General features: G+C 34.4%; 2 protein-coding genes and 3 long non-coding RNA genes across 5 annotated transcripts; 4 read left to right on the top strand and 1 right to left on the bottom strand.

Annotated features, from left to right (window-relative positions):
* Positions 1216 to 2069, top strand: LOC109125139 (dolichyl-diphosphooligosaccharide--protein glycosyltransferase 48 kDa subunit-like). Its single transcript, XM_019229927.1, has 5 exons — positions 1216 to 1254; positions 1352 to 1480; positions 1636 to 1689; positions 1824 to 1937; positions 2031 to 2069. Exons 2-5 carry the CDS (start codon positions 1364 to 1366, stop codon positions 2067 to 2069), a joined length of 324 nt encoding a protein of 107 aa, XP_019085472.1. The 5' UTR covers positions 1216 to 1254; positions 1352 to 1363.
* LOC109125119 lies at positions 2098 to 2656 on the top strand. Its single transcript, XR_002033557.1, has 4 exons — positions 2098 to 2148; positions 2233 to 2274; positions 2426 to 2501; positions 2646 to 2656. It is a non-coding gene; the product is annotated as an uncharacterized LOC109125119 (long non-coding RNA).
* Positions 5360 to 6205, top strand: LOC104715218 (dolichyl-diphosphooligosaccharide--protein glycosyltransferase 48 kDa subunit-like). The gene is made up of 5 exons (XM_019229926.1): positions 5360 to 5426; positions 5536 to 5659; positions 5771 to 5875; positions 5964 to 6047; positions 6158 to 6205. The coding sequence occupies exons 2-5, from the start codon at positions 5555 to 5557 to the stop codon at positions 6203 to 6205; spliced, it is 342 nt and encodes a 113-aa protein (XP_019085471.1). The 5' UTR covers positions 5360 to 5426; positions 5536 to 5554.
* On the bottom strand, positions 8287 to 9952 carry LOC109126654. Its single transcript, XR_002033556.1, has 4 exons — positions 9854 to 9952; positions 9231 to 9754; positions 8895 to 9056; positions 8287 to 8804 (listed from the first exon to the last, which is right to left on the bottom strand). It is a non-coding gene; the product is annotated as an uncharacterized LOC109126654 (long non-coding RNA).
* On the top strand, positions 15271 to 16988 carry LOC104710879. Its single transcript, XR_755125.1, has 3 exons — positions 15271 to 15860; positions 15947 to 16694; positions 16773 to 16988. It is a non-coding gene; the product is annotated as an uncharacterized LOC104710879 (long non-coding RNA).

The following is a 19508-nucleotide window of genomic DNA, read 5'->3' as shown; positions in this document are numbered from 1 at the left end:
AATTTGTTTAGAAGACATTTTATAGGTGGTGATAAAGAGCATACTTTAACAATAAAATAATTTTGGGTGTAAGAACATATTTTTAATGGTAATACATAGAGTAAAATTGTATTTGGTTACTTATTAGATGTTGCTTTGATGAATTTGTTGCATGTAAAATATTTTGTGAATAAGTTGTGAACCGTTTTTGAAATTTGACAATAATAATATTTGTAATGATGAATATTTGGCAAAAGTTTTAGTAGGATATAATTTAGCTTGAAAATATTATAATAATTATTATAATATATTAAAAAATAGAAATATAAATAAATGTATGAAGGTAAATACAAATATTCTCTAACTTAAATTATTTATATATTTACTTTAGAAAAAAAAATATCTCGTTATATATTTATGAAAATTGTTTTAGATTTAGGATTTATTTTTTCAAACAACTTTTAAATCCGCACATCGTGCGGGCCCTTATTTAGTATTACATAAAAGTAGGTTTATTACTAGAACAACACGTTATGATTTTCGACTTACTCAAACAACACGGAAATGTTTGATTATTACTTCTAAACCAGGGTTGTGTGTTTTATTACGGTTTATGCCATTTATAATTAAATTTGGTCGAAAAAAAACTTGAGATTTTATGCTATTGCTCTTGAGATCTTATGCTCTTTGATTTTGAAGAGAAAGAAACACAAAAACATGAACGATCGATTCCTGTTTTATTGGATTCTCTTAAATTTGGGTGGGAAAAAAACATCAAATTGATTCCTTCTAATTTAATTCACTTTCTCTCTCGAAAACAATGTTTCAGATCTAGTTTTTATTTTGTCCGAGTTATCGGAGAAGATATTATCGGTGAGTTCACCGGAGAAGAAATTATCGGTGAGTTCGATAATCGTAACTAGCGGTAGATTGAAAATCCCCGCCGGTACAGTTCCTTTGAGAAGATTCTTGACGATTGTGATTTTGTTTAAGGACTTGCATTTACCAAGCTCTTCTGCGTGAGAAGCTTGCTATTCCTGAAGCTGAATGGCCTCGACAGAGCGTAAGATCCTTCGATATGTCTCTTTGATCGATAATTTTGTTTTTATATTTCTGGAATCGATTTGGTCATATCTCATTTCATTGTTTATATAGGGCTTGGAGGATCTTTGGATTCGAAATCCATTGCTGATTTCGTTGATCTTATCGGCGGATACTTCAGCGTCTGATCTGATTCGGGGCATTGCCACATAGTGTGGGGTTGATTTCGATGAGGTTGGTTCCTCAGAACGTGGATTTATCTTTTTTTTTTTTTTTTTGGGAACAAAATGCGACCTAGGATTATTGATTTATTAGCTGTTTGTTTTCTTAGGATTCTTCAGCTATGGTTATTGATCATACTAGCTTCTCCGTCTCTGATGATGTTGACGGCGACCACACCTTGATTGCTGCCGACGATTTAGTGAAATCTGATGTCATCTTAGGAAAAGCCAAAATCGAGGTACCTTCCTTGCTTTCTAGCTGAGTTATGTGACTAATGCTCACAAATGTCTCTGATGGTTTTGGATTTAAGATAATGTATGAAAATCTGGGGGTTTTGGGGGTTTTTGATTAGTGAGACCTAAGTTCATTTTGTGTGTGGTTTATGAATTACAGGCTCCCGTTCTCTTCACAGGAGTTGCACATTCGTTGAACCCTACCAACAATCTGGTAAGTTGAAGAATGAAGAAGATACCTGTTTCTTCCATTAATTAGATTTACAATATTAAATGTTTCTTATGAATAGCTATGCCTTGATGTGGGAATTAACTTGTGCTAATCTATGCCTCATACTCCATTACTAGGTTTTCAAAGTTCTTTCAGCCTCTCCCTCAGCTTATTCTTCTAACCCAAGCTCGAAGTTGTCTAGTCCCCCTCAGCTCACTGGGTCTACAATTTCGCTAGTCTCGGTCATGCAGGTTTGTCTCTCTTCTGTAACCAGATATATGTAACCCTGGATAATTCGATGTTCCTGTGAAGCCTGAACTATCATGTTTTTTGGCTGCTGTTAGCGCTCTTCTTCTGAGAAGTATTTTCATTCACTACCTTGAGCTCTCTATATTTATAACTGCAGGCTAGGAACAATGCCAGGGTTGTGATCTCAGGCTCTTTGCAGTTGTTTAGTGATAGGTGAGTAAATGTTTGATGGTATTCCTCCAGCTAATTTCATGCTTATGGATGTTTCTGATTCATAGTTTAATTTGCACGAGACAGGTTAATCAGATCTGGTGTCCAGAAAGCAGGGAGTCAGAATCAGTAAGTAGACAAATAGTTCGTCAAGTGAAACTTGTAGTTTGAATGATACGTAACTACACAGATTTAAGGATTCTTTTGTCAATGATACTATGATAGATGTCACATTACGTTTTGAAAGAAGATTAACTGATCTGATTTAACACTTTTCCAGATACGAAAAATCTGGCAATGAACAGTTTGTGACTGAACTAAGCAAATGGGTCTTCCACGAAAGAGGCCATTTGAAGGTATATGCATAGTCATTTTCACTTGTTTTGCTCTCTCCTTTAAACCATCAAATCTGCAGATGTTAATCGCTTACGCACTCCTATACATAATCAGATGATAGCTTGTTTCATTAGTATGTTCGTCACCTATCTTCTTTGTCCCAGGCTGGTAGTCTGATAAGCACATGAGAGGCACATGTGGGGCTGAAGATGAGTTAGTTCACACTATTGTATATAAATACAGAGAAGAAAGGATTGAGAACTTATGCATTGTTTGTGAATTGTAAAAGTGACATATGTGTTGCTTGGAGATAGAGTTGATGAATCGGTGATGTGCTGGTGGCTCTAATCTTGTAAAACAGTGTATCGGAGGATAAGAGAGTTTCATAGTTTCATTCTTATCAAATGGTGCGTGATTTCGGATCGAAACGAACGCGACGACAACAGGAATTGGGGATTTCACAATTGAAGACGAAGCTTAGCGATTATCACCGGTGAGAGAGCTATCGGAGGAGGAACAACATAACACTTCTCTAGCGGACGTGGATGATCAATTGAGTGAGATGCGAAACTCGAAAGCAAAGATGGATACCAGAATCGAATCATTAAGCTCAACAATGGGATCCAAGATTGAGTATTTGGGTAACGAGCTACGACTTCGCGATCAGAAATTAGAAGATCTTGGAAGGAAATTGGATCTTGTTCTCAATTCTTTACCCAGAATTGAAACAGTTCGTGAAATCGGAGGATCAAGTCAGTCGACGGTGCCACAATCACAAGATTGTCACAATCAGGTACATGTCTCACTCTCGGAACCTTGCCTTAGCAATATTAGGCTTGGACTTAGAGAGAACTTGATGAAAAACGTAGAAATGGCAGTGTTTGATGGAATTGGTGTCTACAGTTGGGTTGCTCGTGTTGAGCGGTTCTTTAAACACAGTGGGTATAATGATGCAGAGAAGTTAACACTGGGTTCTGTGAGCTTAAGTGATGAGGCCTTGAGTTGGTATAACTGGGAAATTAACAGAGGACGACAGTTTGTGAGTTGGGTTCAGTTTAAATCAGGATTGATGAGGAGATTTGGGAACATCAAGATTAAAAGTACATCAATGGTAGCTTCTGATTCCAAAGTGATTATGCTACAAGAAGCAAGTCACGAAGGCTCACACAAGGAGAAGAACCCCTCTGAAGAGAAGCATTTTATTCAGCATGAGGACTCTGTTAGAGTGAAGACATTATGTCAGCATCAGGAAGTGATTGGTGAAACAGAATCGAGCTTAACCTTTTCAATGACTGATTCAAGTTTCAAAAAAAGAATCACAAGAATCAGTAACTTCAAACTTGGCAACAAATGGTGTTCTCCAATCACAACAAGTTGAGAATTCAGTCTTGGAGGATCATCGAGATGCATCATTGGATCAATATCAGTCACAACCTGAACAAGTTTTCTGATGCTTTACACTCTGAACCGGGAAAAGTGAGTTCAGTATTGGAAAATCGAGAAAAGGTGGATAAACAGTTAATTCACAAGATCATTAAGATGGTTGATGTTAATGGTGATGTTGAGAGGTTGCAAGAAGAGAGAAACATCACGAAAAACTGTTCTACACACAAGATGTTTGGTAAAATGTCTTTAGATAAAGACAAGCTGAAACAGAGAAAGAAGATAAAAGGTTTGAAATCATGGATGTTCAAATATAAGCCAAACAAGGTAAGGCTTAGGAAACGACACAATCAGGACTATGCACACACTTGGAGCAGAAGAGTGAGTTGGAAGAGAAACAAGACTGCAACATTCAGGTTAGTTTCAGAACATACTCGGTTTCTTATGGCCAGTTTTAAGCTCGACAAAGAGTATGAACTTGTGAGAATGAGGTGCAAATGGAGATACAAGTACTTACTCACAATGATAAAGTGGGAAAACGTATTGCAATTACAATATGATTCTGCAATTGATACATCACAATTTGGTATGGGCATTGTTGTTGGTCTACAAAGGCTGGTTTCATCCATCTTGGGCAAGACTTATTACTTTTCGGTGTGGCATTTTTGGCGAAACAGTTCGGTTGTGATGAGATTACTGTCACTTTTGCATTTTTGGCAAAACTGGTTTCGCCAAGTAACAGTTCGGTGTGACTTATTACTTAAACGTATCACAACAACTGCATCAAATGAGATTACTGTCACTTATGTGAGATTCAAAAACAGTTCGGTTAAGTCCCAACACACGGTGAATGAAAATGACAAACGGGAGTGGTTTGTGTGTTTTTACAGAAACCCTGCATGTATGTTATTGCATACAACCTCCAACCTACAACTTCTTGCTACAACTCATAAGAAGGTTACATACAAAGAGATAAAGCAAGATTTTTGGACTCCACTAGCACTGGAACAGTTTATAAAAAGAGACACTCATGTTCAGCATCATAGTTCATGTGAAGGTTCCAAGTTTGATGAAAATAAAAGTTTTGTTTGTGTGCTTTGCTTGGACGGTATACTTCTCTGTTTTACAGATTCATGGAAGAGAAAGTTTTGCAAGGATTGGTGGTTTAAGTTCAAAGATTTAAGGACTGGAGTCACTGTTTTTCCATCTTGACTACATTTGCTACATCACAGCTTGAGGACAAGCTGTTTTCAAAGGGGGGAGTATTGATAAGCACATGAGAGGCACATGTGGGGCTGAAGATGAGTTAGTTCACACTATTGTATATAAATACAGAGAAGAAAGGATTGAGAACTTATGCATTGTTTGTGAATTGTAAAAGTGACATATGTGTTGCTTGGAGATAGAGTTGATGAATCGGTGATGTGCCGGTGGCTCTAATCTTGTAAAACAGTGTATCGGAGGATAAGAGAGTTTCATAGTTTCATTCTTATCATAGTCTTGTACACCATAGGGTTGGAGAAACAGATGAGCCAGCGATATACAGGATAAAGGATGACCTGGTATGGCTTCTACATCTTCTGACTCACCCTAAGTTGTGTTCTCTAGATGATAATCGCGGGTATCTAGTGGTAATCTGTGGCAAGCTTTTAATGTGGCTGTTCATTGCAGGAATTTTCTGTAGAGATATATGAGTGGTCAGGAAAGAGCTGGGAGCCGTATGTTGCTAATTGTGCAGGTTCAGTTTTACATGATGAGCCCGTATATGTTGAAAACCTTGTCAGCAGACAAGAAGGTGACTTATTTTTGAGCTCCAAAGCAGAGTCCTCTCTATTTTTTTTTTCGGATTTAAGCTGCTTTCAGCTTTAGAAGTTAGAACTCAGCCTGCTTTTTACCGATTTTGCAGGGTTTGTTTCATACTTCTTTCAAGGTTCCTGATGTCTATGGTGTATTCCAATTTAAGGTTGAATATGAAAAGCTAGGCTACACTACATTATCTCTTTCGAAGAAGGTGAGTAACTATCTCATAGAGTTTTGCTCACACTACATTATCTGCTTTGACACAAAAACATATGATGCAAAAATGCGGGCTTTTGCAGATTCCGGTGCGGCCTTACAGACACAATGAGTATGAGAGATTTATTCCAACTGCGTATCCTTATTACGGAGCCTGCTTTACTACGGTAAGCCCTAAATCCTTCCCTCTTGTCTCTTTCACACACACACACACACACACATAGTGGTACAACTGAGAAAGCTAATATTTGACTTAATTGTTTGCCCTTTGACGCAGATGGCTGGTTTCTTCGTATTCAGCTTCGTCTTCCTCTACCATAGGTAGACTCCCTTAAATAGTTCTCCAGTCGCATAAAGTAAGCCAAAGCTCCATATTTAGAGGAACGATTGCAAAATTGGACCCCTCATTTGAGTCAATTGCAAAATTGGACTCCTCTTTTTCTCTCTCCAACATTTGCCACTTTCTCCCTACTAAATCCTCTGCCATTCCATGTATTCACATAAATGCCATTATTTCTGATTTATTTGAANTCCATCTCCTCTCCATTTTAATCCAAGAAAATTTGCAAGTGCATTTATCTTGTTATATGTCATGATTCTTGGATAGTGATTAAATTGGTGCTGGGTTTCTTCTGTGGTGACTAAAAACGACGTCCTCGGTGCTTGACATTGCGAAACAACCACTGATAAGATTATTTTCCGGTAGATTTCATGATTTTCCTTGATTTTTTTGCGAAAGTAGACTTCATTTGTTAGTCTAACCGTCATAATATCATGTAAAGTCTACTCTGTGGTCAATTTTGCAATTAAAAATTTATCGAGTTTCGAGCCCGTAGACTGCAATTTCAGTCTCCTTAATTTCATTTGAAAACAAAAAAATATGGTTCAGACTGCATTATAATCTTTCCGTCAGATACTTCATTTGCAGTCTACTAAGGTGTATTTTTGCAATTGACCAAATTCTTGACTTTTTAGTTATGACTGCCGGACGAAGTCTTCTTACGATAATAAACGAGTAGACTTCCATAGTGACTATTTTTGCAATTGACCAAACTATTTAAGCATTGACCGTAATATTAATATATTAAAAATATATTAAAATAATTAGTTGACTGCAAAAGAAGTCTACTATTTAAAAAATGCAATTGTTGGTCAATTGCAAAAATGACCACGGCAGACTGCAAACGAAGTCGTCATTAATGTAGACTTCATACGAAGTCTACTTGGCGAAAGTCAAACTTGGTCAATTGCAAAACTAACCACGACGAAGTTTACTTTTTCTGGTTGACGGATAGTTAAAGTCTACTTAGTAGACAGAAGTCTACTGTAAAGTCAATGGGTTGGTCAATTGCAAAAATAACCATAGTCGACTATATTTGAAGTTAACCGGTTGAACTTTCCATTGAAGTCTACCTTGTTTTATCTATTTAATTGCAAAACTAACCAAAAAATTAACAAAGGAAGACCACAAAAGAAGTCAACCGGTTATGGTAGACTTCATTCGCAGTCTGCTTTGTAAAATTGTAATTGCAAAAATAGACCCCAAGAAATAGACTTCATTTGAAGTTATCCTCGTATAGTCTTTTTTATGTCTACTCGTTGATGTGAACATGAAGTCAGCATTATTTGAAAACCAAATTATTGCAAATTGGTGAATAATTTTTAAGATTTTTTTGTTGTATTCTTTGATATATGTTATGTACTTGCTTCTATATGTTTTTGACATGATTATATATTATACATATGGAGAAATCAAGTTTTTGGTTTTCTTAGGCAGTTAGGTCATTAACTTAGACTTATTTTTGAAGTCAACGTGTTGGAGTTCTGTGTGAAGTCTGTATAATTGAAAAAGTCTTTAATTGAATTTTTTTTATCTTTTATAAAAAATTTATATTCATTTTCTTTTTCTATTGATATTTAAGTTAAACTTTTTCTACAACAATTCTATCTCTAACTTTGCGATTGACATGTGCGTGGCGAGTTTTATTTTGTTTGTCTGGGAGAGGTTAGATGCGCCAAAGGCTGAAGCTTTTGCGACAACAGTGGCTTCTGGGAGATGGAATCTGGACTTTGCCAAGTTCAGTGCTTGCTATAGCTGGAGTTAAACCTCCTATTTGCATGAAGTTTCTCTCAGCTTCAACTAATCATAGAGTCGACAAGTTCCTGAATGGATCCTCTTAGTTTGTTAAATGCTCAATGTGATTTTGGCAAAATGTAATGATGTTTCAATCTGTTGAAGAAGTAAAGTGTAATGATATTTCAATTTTGGCAAAATGTGATAGAAGGTATATTGTCTTGATCAAAATGTGATAGAAGGTATATTGTCTTGACCACTAAGTATAGATACATAAGAGACGGTTTGTTTTTGTTGTATTAAAATGAGCATATTATTTATACATCTATCGATTAAGCAATAATGAATCCATTATCCAATTCTTGCTTTGTGCAACATAATCATCAGTCTCGTAGCTATTTCTCATTCTCCATCTCACACAAACATAACTAAAAGGTTTGCCACGAAACAGACAAGTCACATAGACGCAAATGTATACACAACCAATGGAAAAAACCAAGGATAACAAAAAAACTAGGCAGCATCAAAGAGATATCATCGAACAAAGAACAAATTGGCATACTTTTGGAGATGCTTCTGCCAGTAAAGGTGTTGCCAATCAGCTGGTGATTCGACATGGTCAATAAACTCAGGCCAACGCAGCTCAAACAACACCTTCCAAGTGTTACCAAGTACATCGTTTCTGCAAAGAACTTAATCAATAACCTGTAACAAACTACCTGTAACAAACTGGTAACTAATCTAAAAGGATTTTGAGTTGGTCAAGATATCTCAGGCTTGAGAATATCCCATGAAACATCATCTGACTTTGTAACAGTAACAAAATCAGACCCAAAGAAAACTCGAACACCTGCAAAAATCAAAGAAACAACATCATAAATCACATATGACCGATTGGTTAAACAAACAAAAACAGGTTACACACGAGAGATAATAATACCATCAATGGAGTAAATAGCCTTGGCTAATGGCGAACCCAAAGCGGAACAAACATTAGGAAAATCAGCGCTTCCAACCTCCATGACTGGTTTGTCAGGATAAAAAATCAGAGAAGAAGGATTCCGAGTTGATTGTGTTTGAATAAACATTGTCCTTCTCTGCCCTGCTCAAATCACACATGAGTTAATGGAATTAGACCCTTAAATCGACATGTTTTTTTTCCAAATTCATTCGTTTAAAAGACTCTAGAGATTAAAAAAATATATATTGCTCTAACTTGAACCAATCTAATATCTGAAAAATCCAATCTTTCACCAACAACGTAGAAGATCGATACCTCCGAGGAAGGTCCATTTCAGAGGAAGTGAAGAAGATCTCGTAGAAGAGGTAAGAAGAGAATTTGTCGCCCGAAAATCGAGTCAATTGGTCGCAGAGATGAAAAGCGAGAGACGAGATAGCACAATAGAGGAAGAAGAAACAGTACTTCGTCCAGAAACGATCTCGCGACACCCGAGTCGCGAAAGAGGTTACAAGCGATACCGACAGATAAAGAGAGACAAACAGAGAGAGAGACCTTCTTCTTAACTCTCCAGTCAGATCCATAAACGGAAAAATAAAACAACACCCTATCCAAATCCGCCGCCGTATCTAGCTCCAAACACATTCAATTTTTGTTGTAATCGAATCTCCAGAGAGAGAGAGAGAGAGAGAGAGAGTTGAGAAGAAGAATGGAGGAGAGAATGACGTTGTTTTACTTTTGGTGATGAGCTAAGGAAGTGATGAATCGCGCGTAATAAAAGCTTACCAAAGCCATTGCTCAAACGGAGAAGGTACGAACTCGGAGATCTTCTGAGTTCAGATCTAGTACCAAAAGAAAACAACAAGTAAACGATGAGTCGTCGATAAAACTTCGAAATGAGAGAAGCGATAAGGAGAAGAAGTTGAGAGATGGATTCTTACGAGAGAAGCTTCTACAGATTTTTCCGAGAGAGCTTGAGCAAAGCGAGAGAGAAGGATACAAAAGCGGCGGCGAGGATAGTATAAAAGAGTGTATGTAAAATTAGGGCAAGTGAAAATTAGGTATATATAACTCGGTTACTTAAAACCGATCGGTTATGCCCCGCCAAACCGAACCGAATCGGGAACCGATTACCAAATTAATTTCGCCGATTGGTTTGTTAATCCTATCACAGATGCTGTCGAAAACCGAACATATTGGTTTAATCGGTTCGGTTCTCTCGGTTCTGACCAAACACCCAGAACTAATTAATAGTTGATAGCATTACAAAGTCAATTACCAATAGTCTACAGAGAAGTCTACTTAAGCAAATCCTAAATCAAATAATTTTAACCTAATTAGTATTTCCTCCTTTAATTTGACTAGTTCATATGTAAATTTATTTTATTACAATGCAGGAAGTCTATGTGATTATTATTTGGTCAATAGGTTTACCAAATTATTTTTTATAATTTTTTTAATTAAAATTTTACCTATAATTAAGGAGTAGACTTACTTTTAAGTTTTCCCTTTGACGTCAATTTGAAATCAACCTTAAAAATATCTTTTACATACTTCATCGGGTTAAATCTGTCATTTTGGCTTCTATTTTTTGTTCGGTCGTAAGTGGGTCAACTGTAATTTCAGCACCCTTAGTGGTTATGTTTCTCGAAAAACGAATATGAGGTCTACGAGTTCATTTAAATGCAAATAAAGGTACTAAAAATGCAATTGTCCCATATTTAGACGAGGAAAAACTTTTGAATCTTGAGACCAATTTTTTTAGCCAGACAGTTGCAACCTTTTTTTTTTCCCAGATAATTTATGTTAACGTAACTTTACACCCTTTCTCTGCTTCTCCTTACTCCTGTACTCGAGATATGAGCATGTCCGAGTCAGGTCACCGATTAAATCCTTAAATCAATGGGGCATGTCTGTGTGGTAACAAATTTTAGGAAAAGAAAATACATCACGACTCACGAGTATCAATCATCATGATCTCTATCATCGCAACACATCTGAATCACACCAAAAGATATATCGGGTGGATGTGTGAATAGGAAAAACAAAAAAATTAGTAACTCTTGTAAGTAATCAAAAAGCATCGTGTATATGTGTAATTTATCCCAAATTATCAGGTACATGTGTAAATGACTATAACATATAACGGTATATATAATTAAGGGATGGTATTGGTTTGAGATTTATGAAGATTAAAGGGTGGTAAATGACATGAGTATCTTCTCAGCCACCATCGTCAATGCTCCACCATCAATGCCAAACAGCTAGAAACTCCAACGTTCTCCTCCATTACTTCGCATATCTAGTTTCCTTTTCTGCGTATTTTATGATCGTTTGGTTTAGCATTTTGTATGGATGCATTTTCTAAGTAATAAAAAAAATCGGTTTGTCGTTTGCTTCAAAACATCGTCTTGTTCTTGTGTTTCTTCTAAGTGTGTCTGGTTTCCCCTCACTTGGCTGATTCGTTGAATCTTTTATCTTTGTGCGGATTCTCCTTAGATAAAACCTCAAAACCGGTTACTCAATTCACTTTCATCACCACCACCTCGACACTTCCACATGTTGTCTCGTACTAGTGTGCTCACAAGTGCGGTGTGAGTCCATTCTTGTAACACTCCCTCACATTTTCAAGGAAATCAAAAAGTTTGTAGGGTACTCAATCAGAAAGTTTGTGACTCCATAGTTGTCCAGTTGTACTCTCGTATTCATAGTTGAACTTTTGCATTTTTTTGTATTTCAAGTTGGACTATAATATAAATTGTTAATTAGTAGTTGACCACAAAATTTATCACTATTAATTAGCATATACAAGTAAAGCCATAACACAATGTTCATAAAAACTTGGTTTTCACCTCTTTTGCTTCATTTGAGGTGATCACTTACTAAGTCTTCCTTATACTATAAAGAGTGTTTTATGTGAAAACGATAGTATGTATTAGAAAGTGATTAATTCTTGTATTGTTGATTAAACATAGTTCTTTAATAGTTCAATATGTAAAGAAATTCGTATAAACCTTAATTATCATTTTCATATTTTAAATATAAATGCAAATCTAAATATATATTTAGTTGTACCTAGTTGAACTGAGTATTATATATTTATGTTATCTAAATATTATCCTCTATAGTTAAAATGTAATTTTGTGTGGTTATTGTTCATTACCTCTCGAAAATATAATAAATAAATAAACAATTACGAATTACATAGGTTGTTTTAGTAACATCTCTTACTTTTTCTAGTAACATCTCTTACTTGTTCCATTTCCGGTGAACAACAACGACAATATTAGCTAGGGTTGTAGAAGAAGATATGTTGAAGATGAGGAAAAACGGCTTTTTCATACCTCCACAATAGTCCTGTGTTGAATTCATACATTTGACTATTGATCTGGCCTAAACATACATTATGTTTTTGAATATTTGAATTCCGTACCCTAACTTCGAAATCAATACCCCAAATATAAATGTTGTGCCATAACATACAAAAACATGTTTATGGTCTAACTCTGTTAAACTTCCGTTCAATCAAAATGACGTGGATTCCACGTGTGCGCAGCGATTCAAAACGACGTCGTTTTGAGAAAACAGCGAGTCTAAAATTTTGGCCAAAACGACGTCGTTTTTTATTTCTCTCCCAAATCTCTCTTCCTCTCTCCCAATCCTCTCTCTCGTGGCAGAGGAACCCTAACATTTGGGCATTTTCAATTTCGGGTCAATCTGAAACTTTAAATTCTCTGTTTGGCCAAAATTTTAGATTCTCTGTTTTCCCAAAACGACGTTGTTTTGAATCGCTGCGCACACGTGGAATCCACGTCATTTTGATTAAACGGAAGCTTAACAGAGTTAGACCATAAACACGTTTTTGTATGTTATGGCACAACATTTATACTTCGGGTATTGATTTCGAAGTTGGGGTACGGAATTCAATAATTCAGAAACATAATGTATTTTTAGGTCAGATCAATAGTCAAATGTATGAATTCAACACAGAGCTATCGTGGAGGTATGAAAAAGCCATTTTTCCTTGAAGATGACTACAAAATTACAATAATATTGTTCATTAAAACGGATTTATGGACCTACACTAAACAAAAGAACGTTATGTACGTACACTAATCTCAAGAACATTATGTATGTATAAGTTCATATGTACATACACGTTGATATGTATGTACACGTTCGATTTTAGGTTTAATGAACCCAAAATTACCATATTATCCTCGTCTTCTACCTCTAACATACGACTGAAAACCCTAATTTCCCCTGCCTCATTTTATTTTTTCACGACTTATGTCTATTTTTTTGGTTTCACTTGTGGGGGTTTTTACTCAACTATTATAGATTTTCGTCTCAACATCTGATTTCTAAATTAAAAACCTATAAAAAGAGAATTATATAGATTTCCGAAACGATATCTTGCTCTTCCATGGATGAACCCAGAGGAAAGATTTCCGAAACTGAGTAGGAAAAAGACGTTTGCTCCGGCCGACAAATAGAACACGATTGATGAATCTGCTACAAACTTTATTACATGAACACCATTAATCGGAAGAACAGCAAACGTGTTTAGATCTTCCTCCAATAAGTCTATCGCAACGCTAGACTGTCTTTGCCAGCTTAAACAAATTCGTGTTATTCTGGTAAGACTTTACAGCTGTAAAAAATGCTTACTAAATCTACCACGGACAAGAAGCATACCACTACACTACGAAAACTATTTCAAAAAACAATCAAAGTATACCGAAAATATCTGTAACGAGAGAAGGCTGTCGAATAAATCTGTCGCAACAGGCCATTAGTCTACCATAAATATCTTCCCACCCTTTTATGTTTATCGCTATACCCACTAAAAACATAAGTCTATCATCAAAGGGGAACTTAATCTACCGAAATCATATATCTATCGATTTCATCTACGTGGACCGATAAGTGTACCAACACTACAACTAAGTGTACCATCTACGTCGACCGATAAGTGTACCAACACTACAACTAAGTGTACCAAAAATATCTGACGTACACCTTTAATCAGTCCACCTAGATAAATGTACCACCAAAGAATCGGTAGACTTTCTACCAGTTCCCAATATTTTTTTTTCCACTAATGGAATAGCCGTAATTACGTTTTTTCTCAACACTAGTTTCAGGGGTAGTATGGGTACAGAGTTTATTCTAGTAATTACAAACAATTGTGTGTTACTTTTGTAATAAGGAAGCTTTTATGCAATATTATAGTAACTCTCCCTTTATTATATTATATCAAATTATAAAATGCAAAAAAAAAGTTGAATTTAAATATTCAAATTTTGACCCGTTACTCAGTAAAATTTTTAATTCAATAAATATTATTTTTAAAGAATAATATTACTAAAGCTTGAATATTTTATAGTTTGAACAATTTATATTTGTTTTTAAAAATTCAACTTATGGTGTATCCAGAAATAAAACTATTTTTTAATTATAATAAATAATATGATAATTTATTTGTTTTACAAAATAGACTCATATATAAAATGAGAGGTGAAGTATAATGATAATTAACAAATTAATATGTTAAGTTAAATATCAAAGGATTTTATTTGATGAATAATTTTATAAAGAAAATTAATATGGTAAGTTAAATGATATCAAATGATTCTTTAGAATATTCTCTTTAAGATTTTTGAAAACAATGTGCTCTAGTAATAAAATCTTCTGAAAATAAATTAAAGTTGCACCCACTATTTAACTTGTAACCAATTAATCTATCAATTAATCTATAACCTATTTGTAACAAACTTATTAAAATTATATAGTCTACAAAACATTATTATGTACTTCCGTTTTATTATAAAAGGATACCAAAATTTGGATAAATTGAATTCTTGATATTGTGCCACTCGAGATCTATTAATTTCCTTTTAGATTTTTGTATGTAAATTCTTAAATGTTCATGAGGGTGGTCGATCAGTTAAATCAATTTCATGTATGATATATTACGAAATCACTAAGGGGGGTGTATTGAACTGAAGATTTTAAGAGATTTTAGGATATTCTTAAATCCATTGTTATTTAATTGATGATTTTAAAAATCATATGAAATCCTATGTTATTCAATGTGAAATTTATAAAAGTCATTTACAATCACTTGTTATTCAATCAATAGTTTATAAATCTCACTTCAAATCTACTGTTATTCAAAAAATCACAAATTTTTTTAAAAAATCTATTAAATGTGATTTTAGGAGACTTTTGTAACTTTTTTAGTTCAAAAATATGTCAAACAAAATCACACCTCTAAAGGTGAGATTTTAAAATATTTCTTCCATCTACAAAAAAAGAAAAAAAACTTCCTTCGACACTGACATTTTTTTTTTTAACGAGAAAACTCTCTCCCTCTTTCTCTCTTTCTCTCTTTCTCTCTTTCTCGTTTCTCGTCTCGCTTCTCTCTTTACTCTGGAAAAATCCTAACATTTGTTGATGTGTAATCGAGTTCATCTTCTGCAGGAATCAATGGATGGTATTTGGAACTTCATCATAGACAAAGGTAAACTGTCTTGTATCTTGATTCTTGAGCAAAGCTTGAAACCGTTTTGTAACTAACCTCTTGAGAATCCTTACAGCTTATTCTTAAAATTTCTTAAGTACTTTTGATTTTGCAAAAAACCAAAAAAAAAAGTGCAGATTTGATTCACGTTTTGATGAAATTGGTGTTAATTTGATGGTATGATATCAAATTCATCAAACTTGAATCAAATCAAATTGGTGAGAGATCTCTGTTTAGGTTTTATTGTTGTTGGTGCTTGATTGATTGAAGAAACTGAGAGAGGTGTTTTTGTCTACTTACGTGGTCCGGAGAGTAAAGGCATTGACCTAAGCCACAAGCCTCGTACTTACAACAACAATTCAGATCAAGCCGAGGGTGTTTCATTCCCCGTTGCTTCACGGGAATACGGCATTGGAGCACAAGTAACAACAAATTACATTGAATCTTTTTGATATTAACTGTTTCTATTTTAAAATAAGCAAAGATTGATCAAAGATTGGTGATGCAGGGATCTTGGAGTTAGAGAGATGATGGTGATGACAAATAATCCAGCACATTACGTTGGTCTTAAAGGCTATGGTTTATCAATTTCTGGCAAGGTTCCACTCATTAGTCCGACCTAGTCCCTAAGTGTTTTTTTTTAGTTGGTGAAAAATATGACCGTTGTTTGATCTCGTTAAGTTACGACATATGTTTGAAGTTGTGAGTGACTTTAGTTTGTTGTTAGTTGTGTTTTGGTGCCTAAACCATGTGTTTTTGTTTTCTTCACCTCCATAATTGTCATTAGAATAATTTTAAATGGTATCTTCTAATTGACTTACGACTTTGAGAAAGCTTCTACATTCCCTTTGGTCAGATTGTTAGCAGGAGGGATCGCCGGTTACAAGGAGGATCATCAACCCTGCTTTTCACATCGAGAAGATCAAGATATTGCTTCTCTCTGCTGCCTGCACCAGTTAAGACTGTAATATGTAATGATCTTTTAGTTACCTTGTTTTTTTGGTTACAGAACATGGTCCCTGCGTTCTATCATTGTTGCAGCGAGGTTGTCTGCCAATGGGAGAAGCTATTTACAGATAAAGAATCGTCTCTTGAAGTCGATGTTTGGCCTGGCTTGTGAATATGACTGCGGATGTGATCTCACATACTGCTTTTGGAAGCAGATATAAAGAAGGGCAGAAGATATTTCAACTACAAGGAGAAATGGCTGAGCTCATTGCACAAGCTTTTAAGAAATCTTACATCCCTGGATTGAGGTAAAAATCCACAACATCCATTGTGTTTTTTTACCTGTCACAAACTAAAGATTTTGAGAATTTGTTTGTTTGGTGTAGGTTTTACCCAACAAAGAGCAATAGAAGGATTAAAGCAATAGATTTGATTTGAATACATCATTGACATAAGTTTCAGAAGCTTTTGTCGTATGAGCTCAGCTTCAATGTCTATTTTTTTTCTTCTAAAATTAACAAAAGTGTGATCGAGTGAAAACTGAAATGTGATTCTTCACATGACGTTGAATCAAGCTGTTTTTTTTTTTACTTTCCTTACTATATTATAAAATCACCTAAAATTCATAATCAAATCTCATCAAATCCCAAAACCCAAATCTCAAAAAATCTGCAAAAATATCAAAATCTCCTAAAATTAGACTCAAATCTCCCGAAATTCTAAAATATTTAAATCCCAGCAAAGCTCCTAAAATATCAAATTCAATACACCCCCCTAAAGCTGGACCAAAAACTAAAAGGATTCAAAAAGCCTTTGCACATTCCTAAGTATTCCACATGTACAGCATAGCACATTGCTATTCAAGTACGAAGAGTTTTAGTAGGATGTGTCTACAATGAAAATTATCCTAATCAATGAAAATTATCTTAATTACTAGTGAAACTATATATCTTGGGATGATTTGATTATCCTAATCACATAGCAGTTATTTTTCTTTTTGAAGTACACATGTTGGATGTAAATGGTTGATATAAATTACGAACTTTAAAAGTGATTGTTCTTTGTTGTCAAAAAAAAAAAAACAAAAAAAAAAGAACTTTAAAAGTGATTCATCTAATTTTTTTACTATCTGAGAAGAATAAACTGGAAAATGATTTCAACCATTCAACTAAGAAACTCATTAATTTACTATTTCATAAAAGAATGAGTTGAATGCTATAAAATTTTTATTTATTTGAACTCAATTTTTCTCAATCAACCAATTTTCGTACCATCATTTACACAATTACATTACACTTGTTGAGGTTATAGGTAGATAGAGAGTATTATTTAAATAATCAATTTAACAAAGTGTTATTGGTTTTGTGATTTTTAAAGAGTTAGAACTTTCTGAAAACTTTACTGTTATTCAATCTTGAATTATTAAGATTGTATTAAAATCATGTGTTATTGGTTCAAAGTTTATAATATTGCTTACATTCATTAAAATTTATGTTTGACTGAATTGATAATTTTAGAAATTCAATTGTGCCTTCTTGGATTAAGGAAATTTTGACTAACTTTTATGATTATACGGAGTATTAAAGTTTAGTGTTTGGTTGATTGACTTTAAACAAGTTTTGTTCATTTGAAACAACTTTTAAAGACTTTCAAAATAGTAGATGGTAAATATATGTGAATCTATTTACTTGTCCATGCTCTGTTTTGGCATGGCGATTGTCCAACATACCCATACCACCCGCTCAAATAGCCTCAAAGGATCTGGAAAGCAACATACCTCAGTTATTAAATCTTCAATTGGCACAAGGTGCCTCACTGGAAGAAAAACTTCTTCCTTTTTGGCTACTCTGGCATATTTGGCGTGAAAGAAATAATCAAGTTTTTAACAAAATCAATGTAATCCCCTCAAGAGTGGTTTTACAAGCTAAAGCAAATGTCAAACATTGGTTGGAAGCAATCTCACAAACCTCCTTGAGCGGTACAAGTCGTCCTATGCTGCAAAGGCATAATTCATCTTCCTGACTAGACCGATGTGTCACTCATTAAATGCAATTTTGATGCAAGTTTTGATCCATCAACAAATAAAACAACCGGAGGATGGATCATTCGAGACGGTGAAGGTTTAGCTAAGGCTTGGGGCTCCTCATGGTTACAAAGCACAAGTTCTCCTCTAGAAGCTGAAGCAATTGTATTGCTCGCATCAATGCAGCAAATTTGGATTAGAGGTTTCACAAATGCATGCTTTGAAGGTGATTGCCAAGTTCTTATCAACAACAGCAACAGCACAAACAGTGATGTCTCTCTTGAAGGAATTTTATCGGACATACAATTTTGGGAATCAAAATTCACCACAATACGTTTTATATATGTTCATCATAATTCAAATAAAGTTGCTCATATATGAATGATTTGGGTGTACCAATTCAGAATTTTATTCAGCTTCTTGTAATCCGCCTATCTGGCTTATGAACGAATTGTTTGTTGATTCACCAAATTAATAAATTTTAATTTCGACGAAAATAATATATATGTGGATCTTTTATAAACTTTCTAAAGCTTTCTTAAACTTTGAAACCATCATAATCATTATAATTCTACATTATTCAAAATCGAAATGATGCAATTAAAATCAGTTTTAAATATGTTTTCTTCATATGTGTAATTACTAATCCTAAAAATTGAATTAATAATAGGAACAGACTCACAGAGGGAGTATTATTATAAAAAAAAAAAGAAAAAAAAATACAAGCTGTCAAAAAAAAGAATACTTGATATAGGAAAACAAATAATTAACAGCTAGCATCATAATTGTTTTGGTAAGTAAAACTCAAAGTTAGAATAGAATTACAATTAGAGATAAGAGGAAATCTGGTGAAGGTTCTCTAGTCCACATTTTTGTTTTCCAATATAGTAAAAATATAAAGTACCAAAAAAGAACAAAATAACAAAAAAAAGAAAAGAAAACCAAAATACTCAAACAAAATTTCTCCATAAATACAAGTTATCCTAGGCGTGTGTTCTCCACACTTCACCAATATTTATAGTCTTTCTCATTTAACCATGGAATCACACAATAACGTGAACCTGGACGTGGAGAAAGATGAAGAAATGGCTTTTGACTA

This window comes from Camelina sativa, chromosome 9, assembly GCF_000633955.1.
Source record: "Camelina sativa cultivar DH55 chromosome 9, Cs, whole genome shotgun sequence".
Lineage (NCBI taxonomy): Eukaryota > Viridiplantae > Streptophyta > Magnoliopsida > Brassicales > Brassicaceae > Camelina > Camelina sativa.
This window is presented reverse-complemented; position numbering and strand designations above follow the sequence as displayed.

Bases quoted from the DNA above. Each gene is read 5' to 3' on its own strand.
- LOC109125139 (XM_019229927.1), top strand. From the start codon at position 1,364: ATGGTTATTGATCATACTAGCTTCTCCGTCTCTGATGATGTTGACGGC. The intron at 1,481-1,635 runs GTACCTTCCTTG...TATGAATTACAG, and splicing joins TAGGAAAAGCCAAAATCGAG to GCTCCCGTTCTCTTCACAGG. The intron at 1,938-2,030 runs GTTTGTCTCTCT...GGCTGCTGTTAG, and splicing joins CGCTAGTCTCGGTCATGCAG to CGCTCTTCTTCTGAGAAGTA.
- LOC104715218 (XM_019229926.1), top strand. From the start codon at position 5,555: ATGAGTGGTCAGGAAAGAGCTGGGAGCCGTATGTTGCTAATTGTGCAG. The intron at 5,660-5,770 runs GTGACTTATTTT...CCGATTTTGCAG, and splicing joins CCTTGTCAGCAGACAAGAAG to GGTTTGTTTCATACTTCTTT. The intron at 6,048-6,157 runs GTAAGCCCTAAA...CCTTTGACGCAG, and splicing joins ACGGAGCCTGCTTTACTACG to ATGGCTGGTTTCTTCGTATT.